A 17,930-nucleotide genomic window follows, 5' to 3' on the forward strand; every position below is an offset into this window, starting at 1 on the left:
TGTATTGCTCATGTCATTTCCAACACGCTGCCTCTTTTCATCTGCCTGAAGGTCTCTGGGCCTCAACAGACGACTGAAATGGAAGAGAAGTGTGCTGTGGCCTGTACAGGGTCCTATGGAAACAACAGAACACAACAGTTCTCATTGTTACAGATTCTTACAACAGAAGTTGAAGGGCCCATCATGACATTCAATTGTAGTCTTCTTTTTTCATACTTAAAAAACAGTGGGACAGCTGGGCATGGTGGTACTGTCCTGTAATCCCAGCGTCTTGTGGGGCTGAGGCAGGAGGATCACAAGTTAGAGGCCAGATTTGACAACTTAGTGAGACCCTGTTTCAAAACAGAAAATAAAAAGGGCTAGGGATGTAGGGGATGTAGCTCAGTGGTAAAGCACCCCTGGATTCAATCCCCAGTACCAGAAAAACAAACAAGCCCAAATTTCCTCTTAATCAGAAATATATCTGCATATATGCATGTACACACGTGCACGCGCCCTCTCTCTCTCTCTCTCTCTCTCTCTCTCTCTCTCTCTCTCTCTCTCTCTCAGCATCTGACTTTTGACATGCAGGTATAATGATTGCCCTCCATCCTGGCAGTCATTTCTTAGAAGAGGCACACAGGCCTTAGCATAGTTGACATAAGAGGCAACACTCATGCTCTTTTACTTTTACTTGTTACCCATAATAAGCAAAAAGTTGGGGAGGGGGTGTCATGTGGGTTCAGTCAGGGTCTGGAAAGAGGCAGAATAGAATGGCAATCAAATAGCTCAACTGAAGATATATTAGTGAAGGATCATTTAATGAAGGCTTATGGGCCAGGTAAGGAAAGGACAGGGGATGCTGAAGCTCCTGGAAAATAGCAACTACAGGGACGGCATGAAGAGAAGAGGCTGGCTTACCCATGCCCAGTGTGGATGGGAGCTGTGGAGGAGGAGCCACCTGGCAGAGCTGCCCTGGTGTCCATGCAGCCACTGCTGAACTCACTTGCCTTATGTGCAAAGGAGCACCGCATAAACATGGCGCCCTCTCCCTGCCTCCCTCCCTTCTTTCAGTCTTCTCTTCCCTTTGGTTCCTTGAACCCAATGGTAAACTAGTCAGCTAGGGAACCTGGGTTCATCATTCTCCTCAGGTACGGATTCAGGTTCTTTTCTGGCTTGCCTCTTGCTGTTTCTCTGGCTTTCCATTCTTGACCATATTTTCTTACCCTGCAAACCCCACACAGGCTAACTAATCCAAATCCTATTCAATAGTTTCAAAGTGCTACAATCATTACTCATTTGAGGCCTTATATTCAAATAATCAGTGGTTTCAAATCTCCTCTGCTGAAACTTCTGATGTTGGGCATTTCTAGTTATGTGGTATTAAGATTTACTGCTGATACATTTTAAAAAGTGACTTCTTAGCCAGGTAGGGTGACACACGCTTGTAATCTCAGCTAATTGGGAGGCTGAAGCAGGAAGATCACAAGTTCAAGTCCAGCCTGTGTAATTTAGGGAGATCCTGTCTCGAAATAAAATAGAAAAAGACTGGGGATGTAACTCAGTAGTAGAGTACTTGCCTACCATGCACAAGGCCCTGAATTCAATCCTCCCATCCCCCCCCCAAAAAAACCAAACTAACTAAAATAAAAAAAAAATGAGACCACTAAACACATAAGAGATTGTTCAAAATACAGAACATTGACAATAATACCAAATGCTGCCCATATGTGAAGCAACAGGAACTTTTAGTCACTGCTGGTGGAAATGCAAACTTGTACAGCCACTTTTTGTTTGTTTGTTTGTTTTGTTTTGTTTATTTTTCATGGATTGTTTTTTAAAAAGCTATCTGGGTCTCATGTAATCTTTAAGGTGTTATAGAGCTGAGACCTTCTGAGAAACTGAGGCTCCACAAAGACTCCCTCTTCAAACCACAATTCTTGCAATCAAAAGTCAGAAAGATTTCAGACGTGTAATAAGAGTGAGTTTATTAAAGGAATAGGGAAAAGGAAAGGGGGACACTTTCACGGGAGAGAGTGGGTCCCCACAGAGAGGAGAGGAACAATGTGCCTCTCCTGCACTCCAACTTTATTGCAGACCCCAGAGAAGTTTCCAGAGTCCCACCTCTTGACTTTTGACTGACAGGAAGGTGACATCAGACTTTCAAGTCCCCATTTGTCATGGCAACTCTAGGTCACCTTGACAGCCACTTTGGAAAACAGTTTGGCAATTTCTAAAAAAAATTAACTATACTCTTACTATATGATCCAGCAATCATACTCTTAACTGTTGACCCACATGAGTTAAAAACTTATGTCCACACAGAAACCCACACATGGATATTTACAGCAGATCTACTTGTCATTGCGAACACTTAGAGGCAACAAAAATGCCTGTCAGTAGGTGAATAAATAAATATAATGTGGTACATCCAGGCAATGGAATATTACTTGTCACTAAAAAATATGAACCATCAAGCCACAAAAAGACATGGAGGAAATTTAAATGCATATGACTAAGTAAAAGAAACCAACCCGAAAAGACTGCCTACTGTTTGACTCCAACTATATGACATTCTGGAAAAGACAGAACTGTGAAGACAGTAAAAATTATCAGTGGTTGCCAGAGTCTAGAGGGGAGAGAGGAGGGAGGGATAAATTAGTAATGGAGCACAGAGGATTTTTAGGGCACAGAAACTATTCTGCATGATACTACAATGGTGGATACATGCATTACACATTTGTCAAAACCCATGCTAGGAACCCTAATGGGTGAAGGGTAAACCCTAATGCAAACTATGGTCTTTGGGTGAAAATGATGTGTCATCGTGAGTTCATTTGGCTGGAACAAATGTGGCCCTCTGGGTTCAAATGTTTATTTGGGGGGAGGTTGTGCGGGTGGGGTGAGAAAATCAAGTACTTAGGAACACTCTGTACTTTCCACTCAGTTTAGCTGCAAACCTAAAACTTCTTTAAAAAATAATGTCTATTTTTAAAAAGTCAAGAAACAAAATACTACATTAAATGTCCAATAAAAACGGTCTCCTGATTCTTAAAAAAGTGACTTACCAAAAATAAATAAATAAATACAAATAAAAACCCTAATGCTAAAAAATTCTATGGACAGATCTAGTGATTCTCAAAGAAATAATCAGAGATCTACTGTAGCATTACTTATAAGAATGAGTAATTGGAAACAACATAAATGGCCCCAAATAGAGCAATGTTAAATATATTGACACTTACATAACTTGCAATATCACATGATCTCTGAAAATAATTTTTCTGAAGAATAGTTAATGATCTCGAAAAGTCCTCACAGTATAACCTTAAAGGAGAAGGCAATATTTAAGCCATATATTACAGGGAATTGTTTAAAGCCCTTCCCTAGGGAAGGGATTTGGGGAAAGTGGAATGAAAGGGAGAGAGACTTAATTTTATTTTATAATATTGTTTGTTTTATTTTATGCAAGTTTTATGTTTATAATTAAAAATTATATGATTAGAAAAACTCAGACATTTAAAAGTCTATAAAACATCCCAAACAAGACTTAAAATTTTATAGTTTTTACTAATACTTGAAAAAATAAAAGTTGGAAGTAAATAAATACCCAACAACAGTGAAGGGGAAAAAAATCTGTATATACAGAATAATTCTGACAATGCAAAAGAAAAAAATCTGTGTTATCTATATTCAAATAGAAAAAATTTTATAAGGAAAGTATGTTATAGTTGATTTTTCTCATGGATGGTGGAATTTGAGATGAACTTTCTTTATACTTTTAGTACTTTCCATTTTTTTTTTTTTGCAAAAACGTGTATTCTATTATGAGTCAGAAAAACTTGAAAGAATAGAAATTCTCTTAGCTGACTTTTCCTGAAAACATGGTTACGACACCCAGAAAATACATGAATGCCAGAACGAGACCATGGAGGTGAAGATCTGTCTACTTCAGTCTGCCCCACAAGCCATCTTGTGAAAAGTCACCACTTGTCTTGCTCTATCACATCTAAGACCATCCTCTGGTTCCAGACCATCCTCTGGTTCCAGACCATCCAGGAAGCTTCCCCAAAGCCAAATGTCAATGCCTAGAGCATCAGGAAGTTCTCAAGACAGAACATTTCTCCCACTCACCATCTTTTCTGCCTCCTCCTGACCATACTATCCCAGTACCTTTAATGTGTTCCCTGAGAAACCTCAACCTGAATCTTCTCCAGTTACTGGAAAGGCATCGTTAGCACCGTATGTCTTGAATATTCAATAAAGCAAGGAAAATGCATGGCTCCTGCAAGTACCCCCAAGTCTAAGCAAAGCACTACTGTAGGGAAAGCATATTCTTATCCTTGTAGCTTCTTAACTTACTCCAGCATTTGATTTTCCCAGGCACTCCATATTGGGTATAGCCAATATAGCTATAATAGAAAGGCTTGATTAAAGAGCTCAAATCCTTAGAACATAAAACAGTTTTTGTTTTAATCAATAACTTCCCCCTGCCTCACTGGGTCGGAGCCCCTTAACTCCTACAGCAGATTCCATACTACTTCTATCTTTCTGAATCACACTATAGAGGTCCCATTCAGTTGTTTAAAAGCCAGTGTTGTTCTTACTAAAAGTTCAAACTCAAACTTTATCTTAAACATGTTTCTTCCACGTTAACACTCACTAACCCAACCCTTGGAAGTGAAGTCTATTTTTCATTAAGTTCTCCCTTTTTTTCTTCTAATTCTTTCCCTCTCTTCAATTCTGTCTGGATGCTCGATTATTCTCCATTTTGACTGCACATGGGAATTACTTGGGAATCTAAAAACCACCCAAACCTGGGTCCGTTCTGATTTAATTGTTTTGAAGAGTCCCGGATCCCAGGATTCTTTTTAAACTCCTTGGGCATTTCTGATGTGAAACGAAGATTGAGAACTATTGCTATAGAACCTTACCATAGAGAAAATACAGGGAGGAAGGGAAATGCTATCTTCTGATTGTTGGCAGTGGGAATCAGTGAAGCTGATTCCCTTTAGTCTTTTCTGAAGTTGCTGACCTTGGCTGGTATGAAGGTTCCACACAGGTACATAGGTTTCTTCGGAGGGTTGGTGGTAGGGAGTCTAGTGTATCCCAGGCCTATCTTCCAATGCTGAGCCCTCCCACAATGGGATGAAGGTTATGCAATTGCTTAACTCCTGCTCTCACCCCTCTCCACTTGCACATGAACTGGTTCTTTTTGGCATGCTTTAAGAGCCACAGAAAATTGGGATGACATGGGAATGCCCCCAATTCTTCCCATGCACCCTAATAAATAGCCTTCATAATAATTAATAGCACCATTTATTCAGTACCTAGTCTATGCCAAAAATTGTATTAGTTGCTTTATACATGTTTTCTTATTTAACTATCACATAAGGCTGCAAAGAGGTATTAATCCCCATTTTGTAAGTGAAGGAAACTAAGAATCAGAGGAGTTTGGGAGTTTACCCATCATCACACGATAAGAAAGTGACAGAGCCAGGGTTAGAAATTTACATCTGACTCCAAGGCCACAGTCCATTAATCATACTATTCTACCTAAAGTCAGTTCCTTGTATGATGCTAACTGTTGAACATGTTACCTAGGATTCTTTTGAAAGAATTCTGTTGGTTGGGGCTGGGATTGTAGTTTAGTGGTAGAGCGCTTGCTTAGCATGTGGGAGGCACTGGGTTTGATTCACAGCACTGCATTTAAGTAAGTAAATAAAATAAAGGTCCATTGAAAAACTAAAAAAAAAAATTCTACTGATCTCATTCTACTGAGTTTTAGTGCCATAATTCAAAGAGGGGCTGATGGTGGAGACTTCTGGCCGAGATGGACAGGCTAAATTACTTTAGCCCAAACATCACCCCAGGTACCCACATTGGCAGTGTATAAGGTCAAAAATAGACTTTGGATCTGAGACCTACTAAAAATATCCGGATTTATGTAGATAATAGTTTTACCTGCTCACCAGTGGCATGTCTCAACTTTCTGTCCCCAGAACCCACTAATCATTTACAGATTGTTGACATGTATTTGAACCAGGGGTCAAGGTGAACATCTCCAGTTACACAACAAAAATGTATAAAGACTTTGTTTCATCAGTTGTGTGTGTGTGTGTGTGTGTGTGTGTGTGTGTTTCAGATATCTGTATAAATTCTCTGCTATGGTAGACCACAGCAGGGGATGGTGTAGCAAAATGAAGGTGCTCACTGTGGTACTGCTTTTGATCTCACTGCAGTGTTCATGTGCTGTGAGTCCCACAGACTGCGATGCTGTCGAGCCCGTGGCTGAGAAAGCTCTAGACCTGATCAACAAATGGCGACGGAATGGCTATCTTTTCCAGTTGCTGCGGGTCGCTGATGCCCACTTGGACAGAGCGGTGAGAAATCGCCAATGGCAGAGCTGAGCTAGGAGACCATGCACCAGGGCAAATGAGACTCTAGCCCCTAAGCCTCCTGCTTTGCACAACAAATGGCTTCAGTCAGGGTCTTTTGTTTAGTTTCTGTGGCTGCTCTAGATTGTTTGTTTTTCCTTCAAACTCAAGTTTGTTATTGGTATAGATTAACTAGGGATCAATCTGTAAGTACTTAGAAGCAGTATGCAAATTATTTCAAGAGAAAAACCAGAATTAACTGCAGGCCTTGCCCTTGAGGAAATAACAATCTTCTGACGCACATAGGCAAACTGGGTAACAAAGAATGTATTTAATGATCAAGTGTAGATTTGGAGCACTTCCATGAAAGGAGATCTCTTAAGATTGGGTGGGAGAAGGCTTCAGGTAAATTCTGAAGAAAGGGTAGGATGTGAATAGGAAGAGACCTGGAGAAAGAATTTCAGGGGAATTCCAGGCACATTACCTCCAAGTGCGTAGGAAAGAGGGAGTAAATGAATAAGCCAGGCAGGGCAAGTGGTGTGACCCGGAAGGTCTGTGTGGGCCCTGAAGAGGCCAGTACTCAATGTGAAGTTGGAAGAGAGACTGAGCTTATCTTGAAGCCAAACAAAATGACTGCCTTCAGTTAGATTATATGCTGAATTGGAGTGAACTGATGAACTGATAGAGATTATGGAGAGCTGCTGAAGTCTCCTTGCAAAATATGATAACCTACCTGGAGTGACTGAAATCAGAGGCCACCATAGACTACTACAGGGGTTTAAGGTATTAGGGAAGTGCTGAAGTATGCAAAGAATAGGAATAAAGGAGTTAAGCAATTTAATGTCCATCAACAATAAGCAAATATGTTCATTAAGTAATTTAATGACCATCAGTTCCATTCCAGGATCTTTGCCTTATGTGGAGGGCACAGAATGAATGGGCATGGTGGTACCTCTGAGGGTGGCAGTATGTGTTTATGTCAGTGGCGTGGACAAGAGAACACAATGGGCCTGGGGAGATGTAGGCAGGTGACAGGGACAGGAACTCAGAAGCTATTTCATGTATTCAGGAATGAGGAAAGGATGGTCAGACTCAGGTAGTGGGAATTAAAACAAGAGAATGAGGAATACATGAGAACATTTCAAAGAAAGAATATTTATGGCCTGGTTTTTGTATAGCCTAAGTAAGGCAAAGCTGATACACATGTTTTAAGCTAGAACCTAAAGCAATAAATAATTAAGAACTACTGACAAAGACAAGGGATGTTGAGAGAGGCAGCTGATCTGTAAGAGAAGAAAGTTTATTAGCTTAAGTTGAAATCAAGGTCTGAAGTCCAGATTGAGGAAGAGAGCTGGGTGAGAGGATACTACCACTAATACCGATCGCACGCGGTGACGCACACAGTTCTAGGCTTGTGTCTACACTTCCTTCTACTCAACACTGCCATTCACTGATGATTTTTTAAAGTTTGGGGTCAGAAGAAACCTTATGACCAGTTAAAAAGAATATTTGGATATAACTATTGAAGCCATTTATCCAAATAGATTGCTCAAATGACACAGGGAGGACATCTGGAGATAAGCAGGAATTCTGTTTAAGAAATAAAGAGATTGTTTTTATTTTAAAAACCTCCTGGGCTCCCTCATCTGACTCACCTGTTTCTTTTTTGGCATTCCTCAGGGATCTACAGCTGTCTATTATTTAGTCTTAGATGTAAAAGAATCTGACTGTTGGGTCCTGTCCAGGAACCAGGAGGACTGTATACCAGCTGAATTTAGACGACCATCTGATACAGTAAGTAAACAGGGTACGATTCTCCTCTTATCCTTCTTACCTCCTCTCTACTCAACTTACACAGGGAAACCATGTGGCTCGGCTAACCTGGAAAAGAGTAAGAGCAGCTCTGCCTTGGGACTCATGAAGATTATGTTTACCTTGAGTAATATTCTCTAGAGAGCCCTTCATGGGAACCCAGGGCAAGATAAGTCAGCAAGGCTTGTGACCCCTTGGGATAGTATGACCAGTTGTGAGTCCCTTACATCCCTAGACTTTAGTCTCTTCAACTGTAAAATAAGAGGAAGGACTTGGAATCAATAGACTCAAAGGTCCTTTCCAGTCCTCACAATCTGCAAGTCCATGGAGCTATGAACTTGTAAATGTATCCCATGAAGATGGATCCCATCACCAGGAATGGTCAAAAGGGTTTAGTTGCAATGAGGAAGGGGGTCTTGCTGTGCACATTGGATGTGGATACTGAGATACCAGGTTCTTGGTCACAGGTAGAAAACACAAAGATGAATAAGCACAGATAAAAGATTTCACTTCCAAAAAATGAAAGGTTTACCACCTAGGAGTCTCAGTGCTTTTTCCTTCAAAAATGTTTGGGAGAGGGTCATGATCCATTTAAACATCTTCTCCTTCATTCTTCTAAGGGTTTTGGGTTCTAATAGTATGCAGCACACAGAAGCAAGCTAAGAAAATGCAGGGTTTGAGGCAGGATTTGATGAAGGAAACTCCAAATACAATTTTGTGTGTGTGTGATCTGAGAATGGAACCCAGGGCTTTGATGCGAGTCCAACTGCAGTTTAAATGGATAGCAGGAGTATGTGGCTTCCCCTTCATGTTCCCTCATAAAGGATGGTGGTATGCAGTGACTCAAAACCCTTTTTCCTTTTTACAGGTGATTGGACAATGTAAGGTAATAGTTACAAAATATTCAAATGAATCTCAGGACCTCCGAATGAATGACTTTAACTGCACCACAAGTTCTGGTATGGTAATCTGTTAAATTGCTAAATTCCAGATTAATGTAGAACTCAGTCATACAGTGGTATTTATCATATTAATATCATGATGATCAGAAAGGATCCCTATCCTCATGGTATCCATTATTACTCATTCTCCTGAGAGTAGAAGGAGGACAGTTTTTCCCTGTTACTGGTACATCTTCCTTTTTAGAAAATTCAATACATAAAAATAGAGATTTACAAGAGAACATATAGCAACATTGTGGAGACATAGACTCTGGGGTCAGACTTGCTTGTGTTTGAATCCCAACCTCATCATTTACTAGTTGTGTGGTTTTGAGGCAAATTATTTAACCTAAGATTTTCTCATTTTAAAATAGAGATAATAGTAATATTTGTTGTTAGGATTCTTATTAGAATACAATAAAAATGGTCTATGTAATATGCTTTGTGGAGCACTTAGCACTCTTAAGTATTGCCTTAAACATTTGAAAGTCATGTATGACTCTACAGTTTACACAGTGATTATTTATAAGTAATCTCATTCAACCTCATCGAAGATTATGAAATAAAGATGGTGTTGCTTTCTATTTTAGAGATAAAATAATTTAGGCAGAGGTTCAATGACATGACCTTGGGAACAGTCAAGAAGTGATGAAGACATGACTATATTAACCATGATAACTCTAAAGTCCATGCTCTTCATATTATTTTTCAAAAAGAATTATCACAGAATGCCTTTTAAAATGCTAAATCTCTTTTGCAGAGGGTGCTGGGGATTGAACCCAGGGCCTTGTGCTTGATAGGCAAGCACTCTATGAGCTGAGCTACATACCCAGCCCCCTGAATCTCAACTTGATTCAGTATAGTCAACAGTGGATCAACTTCTGCAGGATGTTGCCTTAAACAAGGATCGAGCTCTATCTTCTCTCTCTGGGCCAAACTTTATGTTAAGGAGGCTTTTTTACTCCTTGGCAAAGACAGGAAGAGATCATTAAAATATCTGCACTTTATGAGTGGTGGGGCATCATGAATAGTGGTCACAATAGGGACCTGAGTTAGAAAAATCAGAAAGAAAGATCAATGGTTTAGCTCAGCTGCTGATTGACTAATTGATCTTCAACAAGTTACTTAGTTTCTCCAACCCTGGATTTGCCCAGGTATAAGATGTTAGTAGTGTTACTATGCTTTTATGTACCATATTGAATCCTAACATTGGCATCTCTGTTTCCCACTTGTAATTACAATATTGCCATCTTCTTTCTCTAGTCTCTTCAGCATTGGGCAATAGCAAAGACAGTCCTGTAATCCTGGATTTCTTAGAGGATACGGAACTGTACAGAGAACAAGCTGACAAAGCCCTTGACAAGTACAAAAGCGAGAACAGTGACTTTGACTCTTTCAGAGTGGACCGAGTAGAGAGGGTCGCAAGAGCGGTGAGTCTCCACTATGTCCAGCTAGAGTATAAGGACCCAGGCACCAACCTGGCAGGCAAGAACTGCTGACAACCCTCTCCACCTGCCTCCAGGGACCAACTGCCTTTGAAACGGTGGCAGCCTTTGGGGCTATAATAGATAGCAAGTCCCATAGAACTGCTCTTATTTAAGGGTTTTATTTTTGGGGAGAGGCAGAAAGAGAAGGTAGATATCTGAAAGAGAGGAGAGAAAATCCAAAAAGAGGGAAGGACAAGAGCATATTAGGGTTAAGTGAATTATTCAAACATCCAAGTTTAGTCTTCTTATGTTATGATAGAAAACTGAGGCTCAGAGAAACAGTCGGTGACACTTGGTGTGTCTAGAGAGCTAGATAGTTACCTGTCTCACAGTCCAAGGACTCAAGTGTCTTACACCCAGAGATGTCTTGAGGAGCAGCTGGTTGATATTGGCTATGCATTTCAAAAATGCAAAGTTAAATGGATTATGATGCACACCCACAATGGAATGCATTTAATGCAATTTCCAAAAAATAATGTGTTAGACCCAGAAGCACTGGAAAGAGTTCAAGACATATTACTAAGACAAGCTGGTAAGTTAAATACTTAGGTCTCCATGGATATGTGGGAAAAGGCTAGCATACATCAAATAGATGGCAGTGGTCCCTTTGAAAAGAGACTGGGGTGATACTTTTTTTTTTTTTTTTTTTCTGTGCTATGGATAGAACCCAGAGCGTGGCATGTGCTAGGCAAATGCTCTATCACTGAGGTACATCCCCAGACCTTTTAAATCTTATTATATTTTGAGATAGAGCCACACTAAGTGGCCTTAAACTTGTGATCCTCCTGCCTCAGCCTTCTAAGCAACCTGGATTACAATTGTACACCACTTTGCCCAGTCTATGTGATACATTTTTAAAAGGTGAAAAACCATAAGAAAAATATCACTGATTTGTGATTTTAAGCCTGATAGTATCTTACAATATATTGGAAAGTTACTGTTTTCTTTTTTTCTTTTTTTTTTTTTTTTACTTTTTTGGTTCCTGAAACTATGTTGCTACTGTTTGTTCTAGAAAGGAGGGGAAAGAACCAAATACTATCTGGACTTCTCTGTGAGGAACTGCTCCACACAACATTTCCCCAGACACCCTAAAGTGAGTATAATAAATGAGAAAGTGAGTATATATAATGTATAATAAATAAGAAATGTTAAGTGTCATCTAGAGAGTTCTTGCACCCTGCTAGGCACTCTTCTAAGTGCTTTACACATTAACTTATCAAGACACTATGCTATGAGGTAGAAAATCTTTGTCTCTGATTTGCAGATGGGGAAACTGAGGCATAGAAAAGTTAAGCAAATCATGAGAAAATGACTTTAGAATATACATGATATATAACTAAACCTAAAACAGAGTTTTTAACCTGTTAGAATTAAAGGTTTAACTAAAACTAACAACCAGCTTGTATTAAGACCCCCTATACCACAAGCTCTCACTCATTATACCATAAGCTCTCCAATGCATTGACACCCACAGGAATTGCATTTGACAAGTGAGGAGATAACAGGTTCAACAAAGGCAGGGTCTTGCCAATATCTGCAACCAAGCTGAGACTATAGTCTAGTTCTTCTCATGCCCAGTCTAGTGGGATTTTTTTCCCTAATCAATTACAAATTAATCTGTCTATCTACTAGAGAATCTTATTAATGATACCTAAACATTGCTTGGTATTTTACAGTTTATAAAACACCCCTACATATATCATTATCTTGTGGGGGCTTTGTGATAACCTACTAGGGCAAGTGGACCTAGAATTTCAACCATTTACCTAAGGGCACTTAGCTAGAAAGTGGACACAAGACTTTAATTCTGATTTCAAGTCCAGGATTTTTCTGAGGTTTAGTAACACATTCTCTCTCTGGTTGGAAGGAAGGAAGCATTTATTATTTCCTTTTCTAACTGCTCAAAATTTTGACCAGAACCCACTTTAGATTCCTGCTTAGTGGTCACCAGAAAAAGATGCTTCCCTCCTCTATCCAAAACCTCAGTTATCATTGTGTGAGCAATAAAAGACCAGTACAGAATGAAGAAAGTTGGTGATACTATCACTCTGATTTTCTAAATCCTCTCACAATCTGTGAGTAGATAGTATTATACTTGTTTAGAGTCTGAGTTTCAGAAAATTTGTGTAACTCATGAAACTCACACAAATAGAAAATGGTGAAACCAGGATTAGCACAGGCCTTACTCCAAAACCATACTCTGATCCTCACTACTTTTAATAGTTTGTTTGGTTTTTTTGTTTGTTTGTTTTCTAGAGAAGAATAGTAAACTTGTCCTAGTCTAGCTTTGACCGCTGGACTTCGGGGACTTTGGAGCACAGGGCTAGCCAGTTCAGCCCTCCTACTTAGGATGGGATCAGCAGACCCTTTGCCTTGACAGGGTCCTTGCAAACCTGTCTTTATACTGGCTCCCTCCTTTCTAACACTTTCAAAGGATCAGTTAAAGTTACACAAATTTATCTTCTAAGCCATTCCTCATTCTCTCTAGGCACTGGCAACTCAGATTGTCAGTGCAGAAGTGTTGGACTAAAGGAAAAGCAGCAATGTCATGAGCAATTACACACATGTGGGGAAGCCCCCAGTGCTTGTGACTGCTCATGGGGGAGAACTTGCAATGAAATCCTTTGCACCCTGTGCTTTCCCCATGGGTGGACTAGGAAAGACTGTTAAATAGCTGGTGGGGATGTCTGATAATATTACTACCCTGATTTTTCTAAAGCTCTTCTTCCTTCTCTGACTGTCTAGAAGTTCATAAGTCTGGTTGGGAACCTTCACACCCCTTGAAAACACACACACGCACACACACACACCAGACTTCTCTTTCTTTTGTAGATTTTTGGATTCTGCAGAGCAGATTTGTCCTATGATGTAGGAGCCTCTGACTTGGAAGCCCTAGAAAAGCTTGACGTAAACTGTGAAGTCTTTAACTTTGAGGTGGGTTGTCAGAGTACACTTTGTCATGAAGAGCAACAGATTAAATATTTTCACACACATGGTGTATTTGATCCTTAGAGGTGTGTGTGTGTGTGTGTGTGTGTGTGTGTGTGTGTGTGAGACAGAGAGACAGAGGGACAGAGACAGAGAAATTCCGAGAGAATAGAACAGACCTCTGGGAAAAGCAGTAACATTTTTGGTATGACACAGAAAGAGTGTACAATTTTTTTCAAGAATTGAGGAGGAGTAAGATTTGGCAGAAAAGTACAATGACCGATTCAATCAACCTTAAATGAATTTAAAAATGGTCCTTATAGTTAGGATACCCAGTGCTGAGACTTAATAATTCTTAGCTTTCATTATTAGACATAGAACCTAAGAGGATTTAATCAGCCTCAAATTTATCATATAAAGGTATATAAAATAGAATCAAAACAATATTTTACATCCATCCTAGAAATCTTAATGCTTTTTTATGAGTGAGCACAAAGATGTAATTTTTATATTAGCAAAAAAATTAAAAAGAAAAGAAGGAAGGAAGATAAGGTAAAAAGGAAAGGTAGGTTTGTTATTAAGAACACAGCTTCATAGATTTCTTTTAGAAAGTTAAAGTCTGAATAAAGAGGAGAGTGAGGAGGCAGGTGTCCACCCTCTAGGAGTAAGGCATTTTATACCACCAAGCCTCAGAACTCTGAGGAATAAGACACTAGTTTTCCAAAGGCTGGTCTATAAATGAGTGACATTCCTTAATGTAGTTTCACCAATTTATGTTAAAGTAAGAAAAATATATTCCATCCAAAAATTATTCTTTTATGATTATCTTTCTGACTCTTGTCAAGATATCATTCCTTTTGTGAAATAAGAATGGTCTTAGTTGGCAGTTTTTGTTTGCATTTCAAATGTTGATTTGGCTAGATAAAAATTGGACACCCTTCTTTGGTATCCTACTTTTTAAATTCATTTGTGAAGTCCAAAAGTCTGGGAGTCTTTGCTCTAAGTCAAGCTAAACATCTAATTTCTCCTTTTTGTTTTACATGATGATACTCACTTTTCTGTTCTTTTACCAGGAACATAGAAACATCAGTGGTATGGGACCCCATTGGGGCCCTCCCCACCACCCTGGTGGGCATGGACATTCTCCTGCCAGAGATCATCATCATCCTCACAAGCCACATAAACTTGGATTCCGACCTCCCCAAGAAGGAAAAGATAACTCTGATAGACCACCACTTCAAGAAGGAGCTTTTCCACCATTGCCCCCTCCAGGGTCAAGATGTCCTCACCCTCGTTTTAGCACCAATGAGACCCATGGACACCCTCATAATCATAGTTCCAGTGATAAGCCTCACCCTGGACCCCATTCTCATGGACATGGTCCCCATGGACATGGTCCCCATGGACAGGGTGCCCACGAACAAGGTCCCCATGGACACAGGCCCCATGGACATGGGCCCCATGGACACGGGCCCCATGGACACGGGCCTCATGGGCACGGGCCCCATGGACACAGGCCTCATGGACATGGTCCCCATGGACCCGGTCCCCATGGCCATGATTTTGATGACTTTGGACCCTGTGACCCACCTCCCCGTGGCCAAGGTCCCCCAGACCACCATCACCATGGCCATGGCCCACCACATAGGCACTCAGGAAAAAGAGGCCCAGGTAAAGGACACTTTCCTTTCCATCGGAGACAAATTGGATCCGTCCTTGAACTCCCTCCACTAAATATAAATGAAGTTCTTCCTCTTCCTGAAGCTAATTTCCCCATCTTCTCATTGCCAAACTGCAACAATCCCCTACACCCAGAGATTCAGCCCTTCCCTCAATCAGCCTCTGAATCATGTCCAGGGAAGTTCAAGAATGAGTTTTTATACCTTTCTAAGTTTTTTGCATATACATCTCCAAAATAAAATGTGATTCTTTGACGGGCAAAAGTAAATAATGTTCTGAATTAGAGCCATATGTGAAAAATTACAGTTGTTTTAATCTTACTTTCATACTCGGGATAGGGCAATATGTGGATGTGGAAGGAATTGGTGCAAGAAGAGTCTGACAGATGGAAAGGAGGGAATGATTTCACTGCTACAAATTATAAGTTAATTGGGTCACTCCCCACTGTATCACTTGAGACAAATCTCTAATTCTCAGAATTTCCTTCTTTCTTGGATTTAACTTCTCTAACTCTCGATTGTTAGTGCTTGTGCTATGGTTAAGCATACCAATAAGATATGTATTCTTACTTAAAGGATTATTATAAAAGTGACCCAAATTGTCTCCTAGTGGTTATTTCTATTTGTTTAAATTTCCTTTTGGAAAAATAATAAGTAAATTCAATAATGAAGCAAAAAAACTCCCAGCTATAAATTGCAAAGAAGTAGCAGGGATGAGTCATGACCCTAAATTCACATGCACAATAAGTACCACTTTATTTTCAGAACAAATTAATTTCAGGTTACCATCCTCATGGACTAATAGGAAACTCAATCCCAGTCCTTCCTGGAGTTACTATACCCCACTACTTCCCACACAAAGCTGTCTTATGTCTCAGTTCTAGAATCTCCCATAGTGATAGAGTGTTGGGGTGGACACAAGAGGTCTGATTCTTGATCATTGACTCAAGAACAAGAATCCTGGTCCCCGCTGCTAAAGCATATTCACTACCCTGTTCACATTGCTCTATGAGGCTAGTTTGTCTGCTACTTCTGTATCGAACTAGAAATACAACAGTCTTTGCACCACTACCAAAGGATGTAACTCCTGAGACACACCGTGTGGCCATTCTCTTCCAGGCATCTTTATTGCCTTCCAGGCTGCATTCTGAAAGCAGAGCAGCATTCTTTGGCTCAGGACTTCCAGATACCACTGCCTTTCTTGTCTCTTCTTCCCAGGTCAGGGACTCTTCTTCTAGCCTCAGACAAGTTCACTATTCATTTTTGGTGCTTTCCCTATACTCTAATCTTCTTTCATTTCCCTTTATCCCAAATCAGAGTTCAAGAAAGTAGAAATAGGTTGATAAGACTTCAAATTCTCTCTATCCTCCAGCCACAATGATGATTGATAAGCGAAATACTTAATAACAAATATGACACAAGAACTGACCAATCAGACCAGATACAACAACCAATCCAAACAGTTCCCAGCCATGAACAACCAGTGTGGCCATACTGGTGAGCACCAGTTGAAGGTTGCCTTGCAGAATCACATTCTTCCACGGAGGCATAAACACAGGGTCAGCTGCTTGAATGAGGTCTTGAGAAAGGTGAAATCCAGGGAGTCCAAAAAATACACAGGTCAATAGCTCTAAATGTTTTTCTCCTACAGAATAATTTGTTTTATAACTTCTAAGGTACTTCCACAACATTGCTTGAGTTAATGAAAATATTACCTGGAAAACCTAGAAATCAAAAACTCTCAATTCATTTGAATTAAATTTGTTAATCATATGCAAACTGTTCCTGTAGGTAAATATTGCTATTAAAAAATCATTCCTACCCCAGGGAACTGCTCCCTGGGGTAGTTTAGATGACATACTATAGACTGTTGCTTTTCTAGATTTTTTTTTTATGTTATAGTGGTTAAAATGTATATGAATGTTTATTTTCAAGTATGCCATCAACTTTCAAAAATGATATTAACAGGGGAAATATAATATTGCTGACTTCTCAAAAGTCTAAAGTCTGAACTCCTCACCCTTCTCTAGAAAAATCCTACTTTCCAACATCACCCTTTCTTATAGTGGCTCCCTGCCATTCTTCAAGACTTAAAAACTAGAAATATTTGTTGTTTCTTCCCTTTTCTTTATTCCCAGTAAACCCTATGTCAGTACATACTTTGTCTATTTACTAGAGTGCCTAGTATGCATTAGGTATTTCAGAAATATTTGTTTAATGCATTGATATGATATAGTAAGCATTTATTATGAATCTGGAGATTTTTCACATTTTTAGAGCAATATAGTTGTACATAGTATTTGGGTTCATTTTGACAAAATAATACATGCAAGGAATTTGATTTAAATCCCAATTCCCCTCCTCCCCTTTCCCTTCCCTCCTCATTCCCCCTGTTCTCTCTCCTTTTGTCTATTGATCTTCCTTTTACTCCTTTATTTTTGATTGGTATTTTATATATATATATATACAGGCAAAATTATTTTTGGTGCCTTTATATATGTGTGTACCAAGCTATTGTTTGCCGCTTGCCGCTGACCAACGGGACAAACGACACGTACTCTTCAGAAGTTCATGAACCAGCTTCCGCTTTAATCGGATAACACCCTCAATATATAAGCAGTCTCATGCATAAGCAATTGTAACCAGATATGTCCATCCAATCCTATTAAAGGTCAAGCGATCGCGAGCTCAAGCATACATGTAAGATATATCTGTCCACGCGCTAGG

General features: G+C 39.7%; 1 protein-coding gene across 1 annotated transcript; it reads left to right on the plus strand.

Moving 5' to 3' along the window:
• Window positions 1-6,107: 6,107 nt before the first annotated feature.
• Hrg (histidine rich glycoprotein) lies at window positions 6,108-15,807 on the plus strand. Its single transcript, XM_047565189.1, has 7 exons — window positions 6,108-6,362; window positions 8,037-8,150; window positions 9,037-9,127; window positions 10,373-10,539; window positions 11,609-11,689; window positions 13,429-13,530; window positions 14,598-15,807. Exons 1-7 carry the CDS (start codon window positions 6,147-6,149, stop codon window positions 15,441-15,443), a joined length of 1,617 nt encoding a protein of 538 aa, XP_047421145.1. The 5' UTR covers window positions 6,108-6,146; the 3' UTR covers window positions 15,444-15,807.
• The last annotated feature ends 2,123 nt before the right edge of the window (window positions 15,808-17,930 follow it).

Source organism: Sciurus carolinensis, chromosome 9 (genome assembly GCF_902686445.1).
Source record: "Sciurus carolinensis chromosome 9, mSciCar1.2, whole genome shotgun sequence".
In the NCBI taxonomy this organism is placed as follows: domain Eukaryota; kingdom Metazoa; phylum Chordata; class Mammalia; order Rodentia; family Sciuridae; genus Sciurus; species Sciurus carolinensis.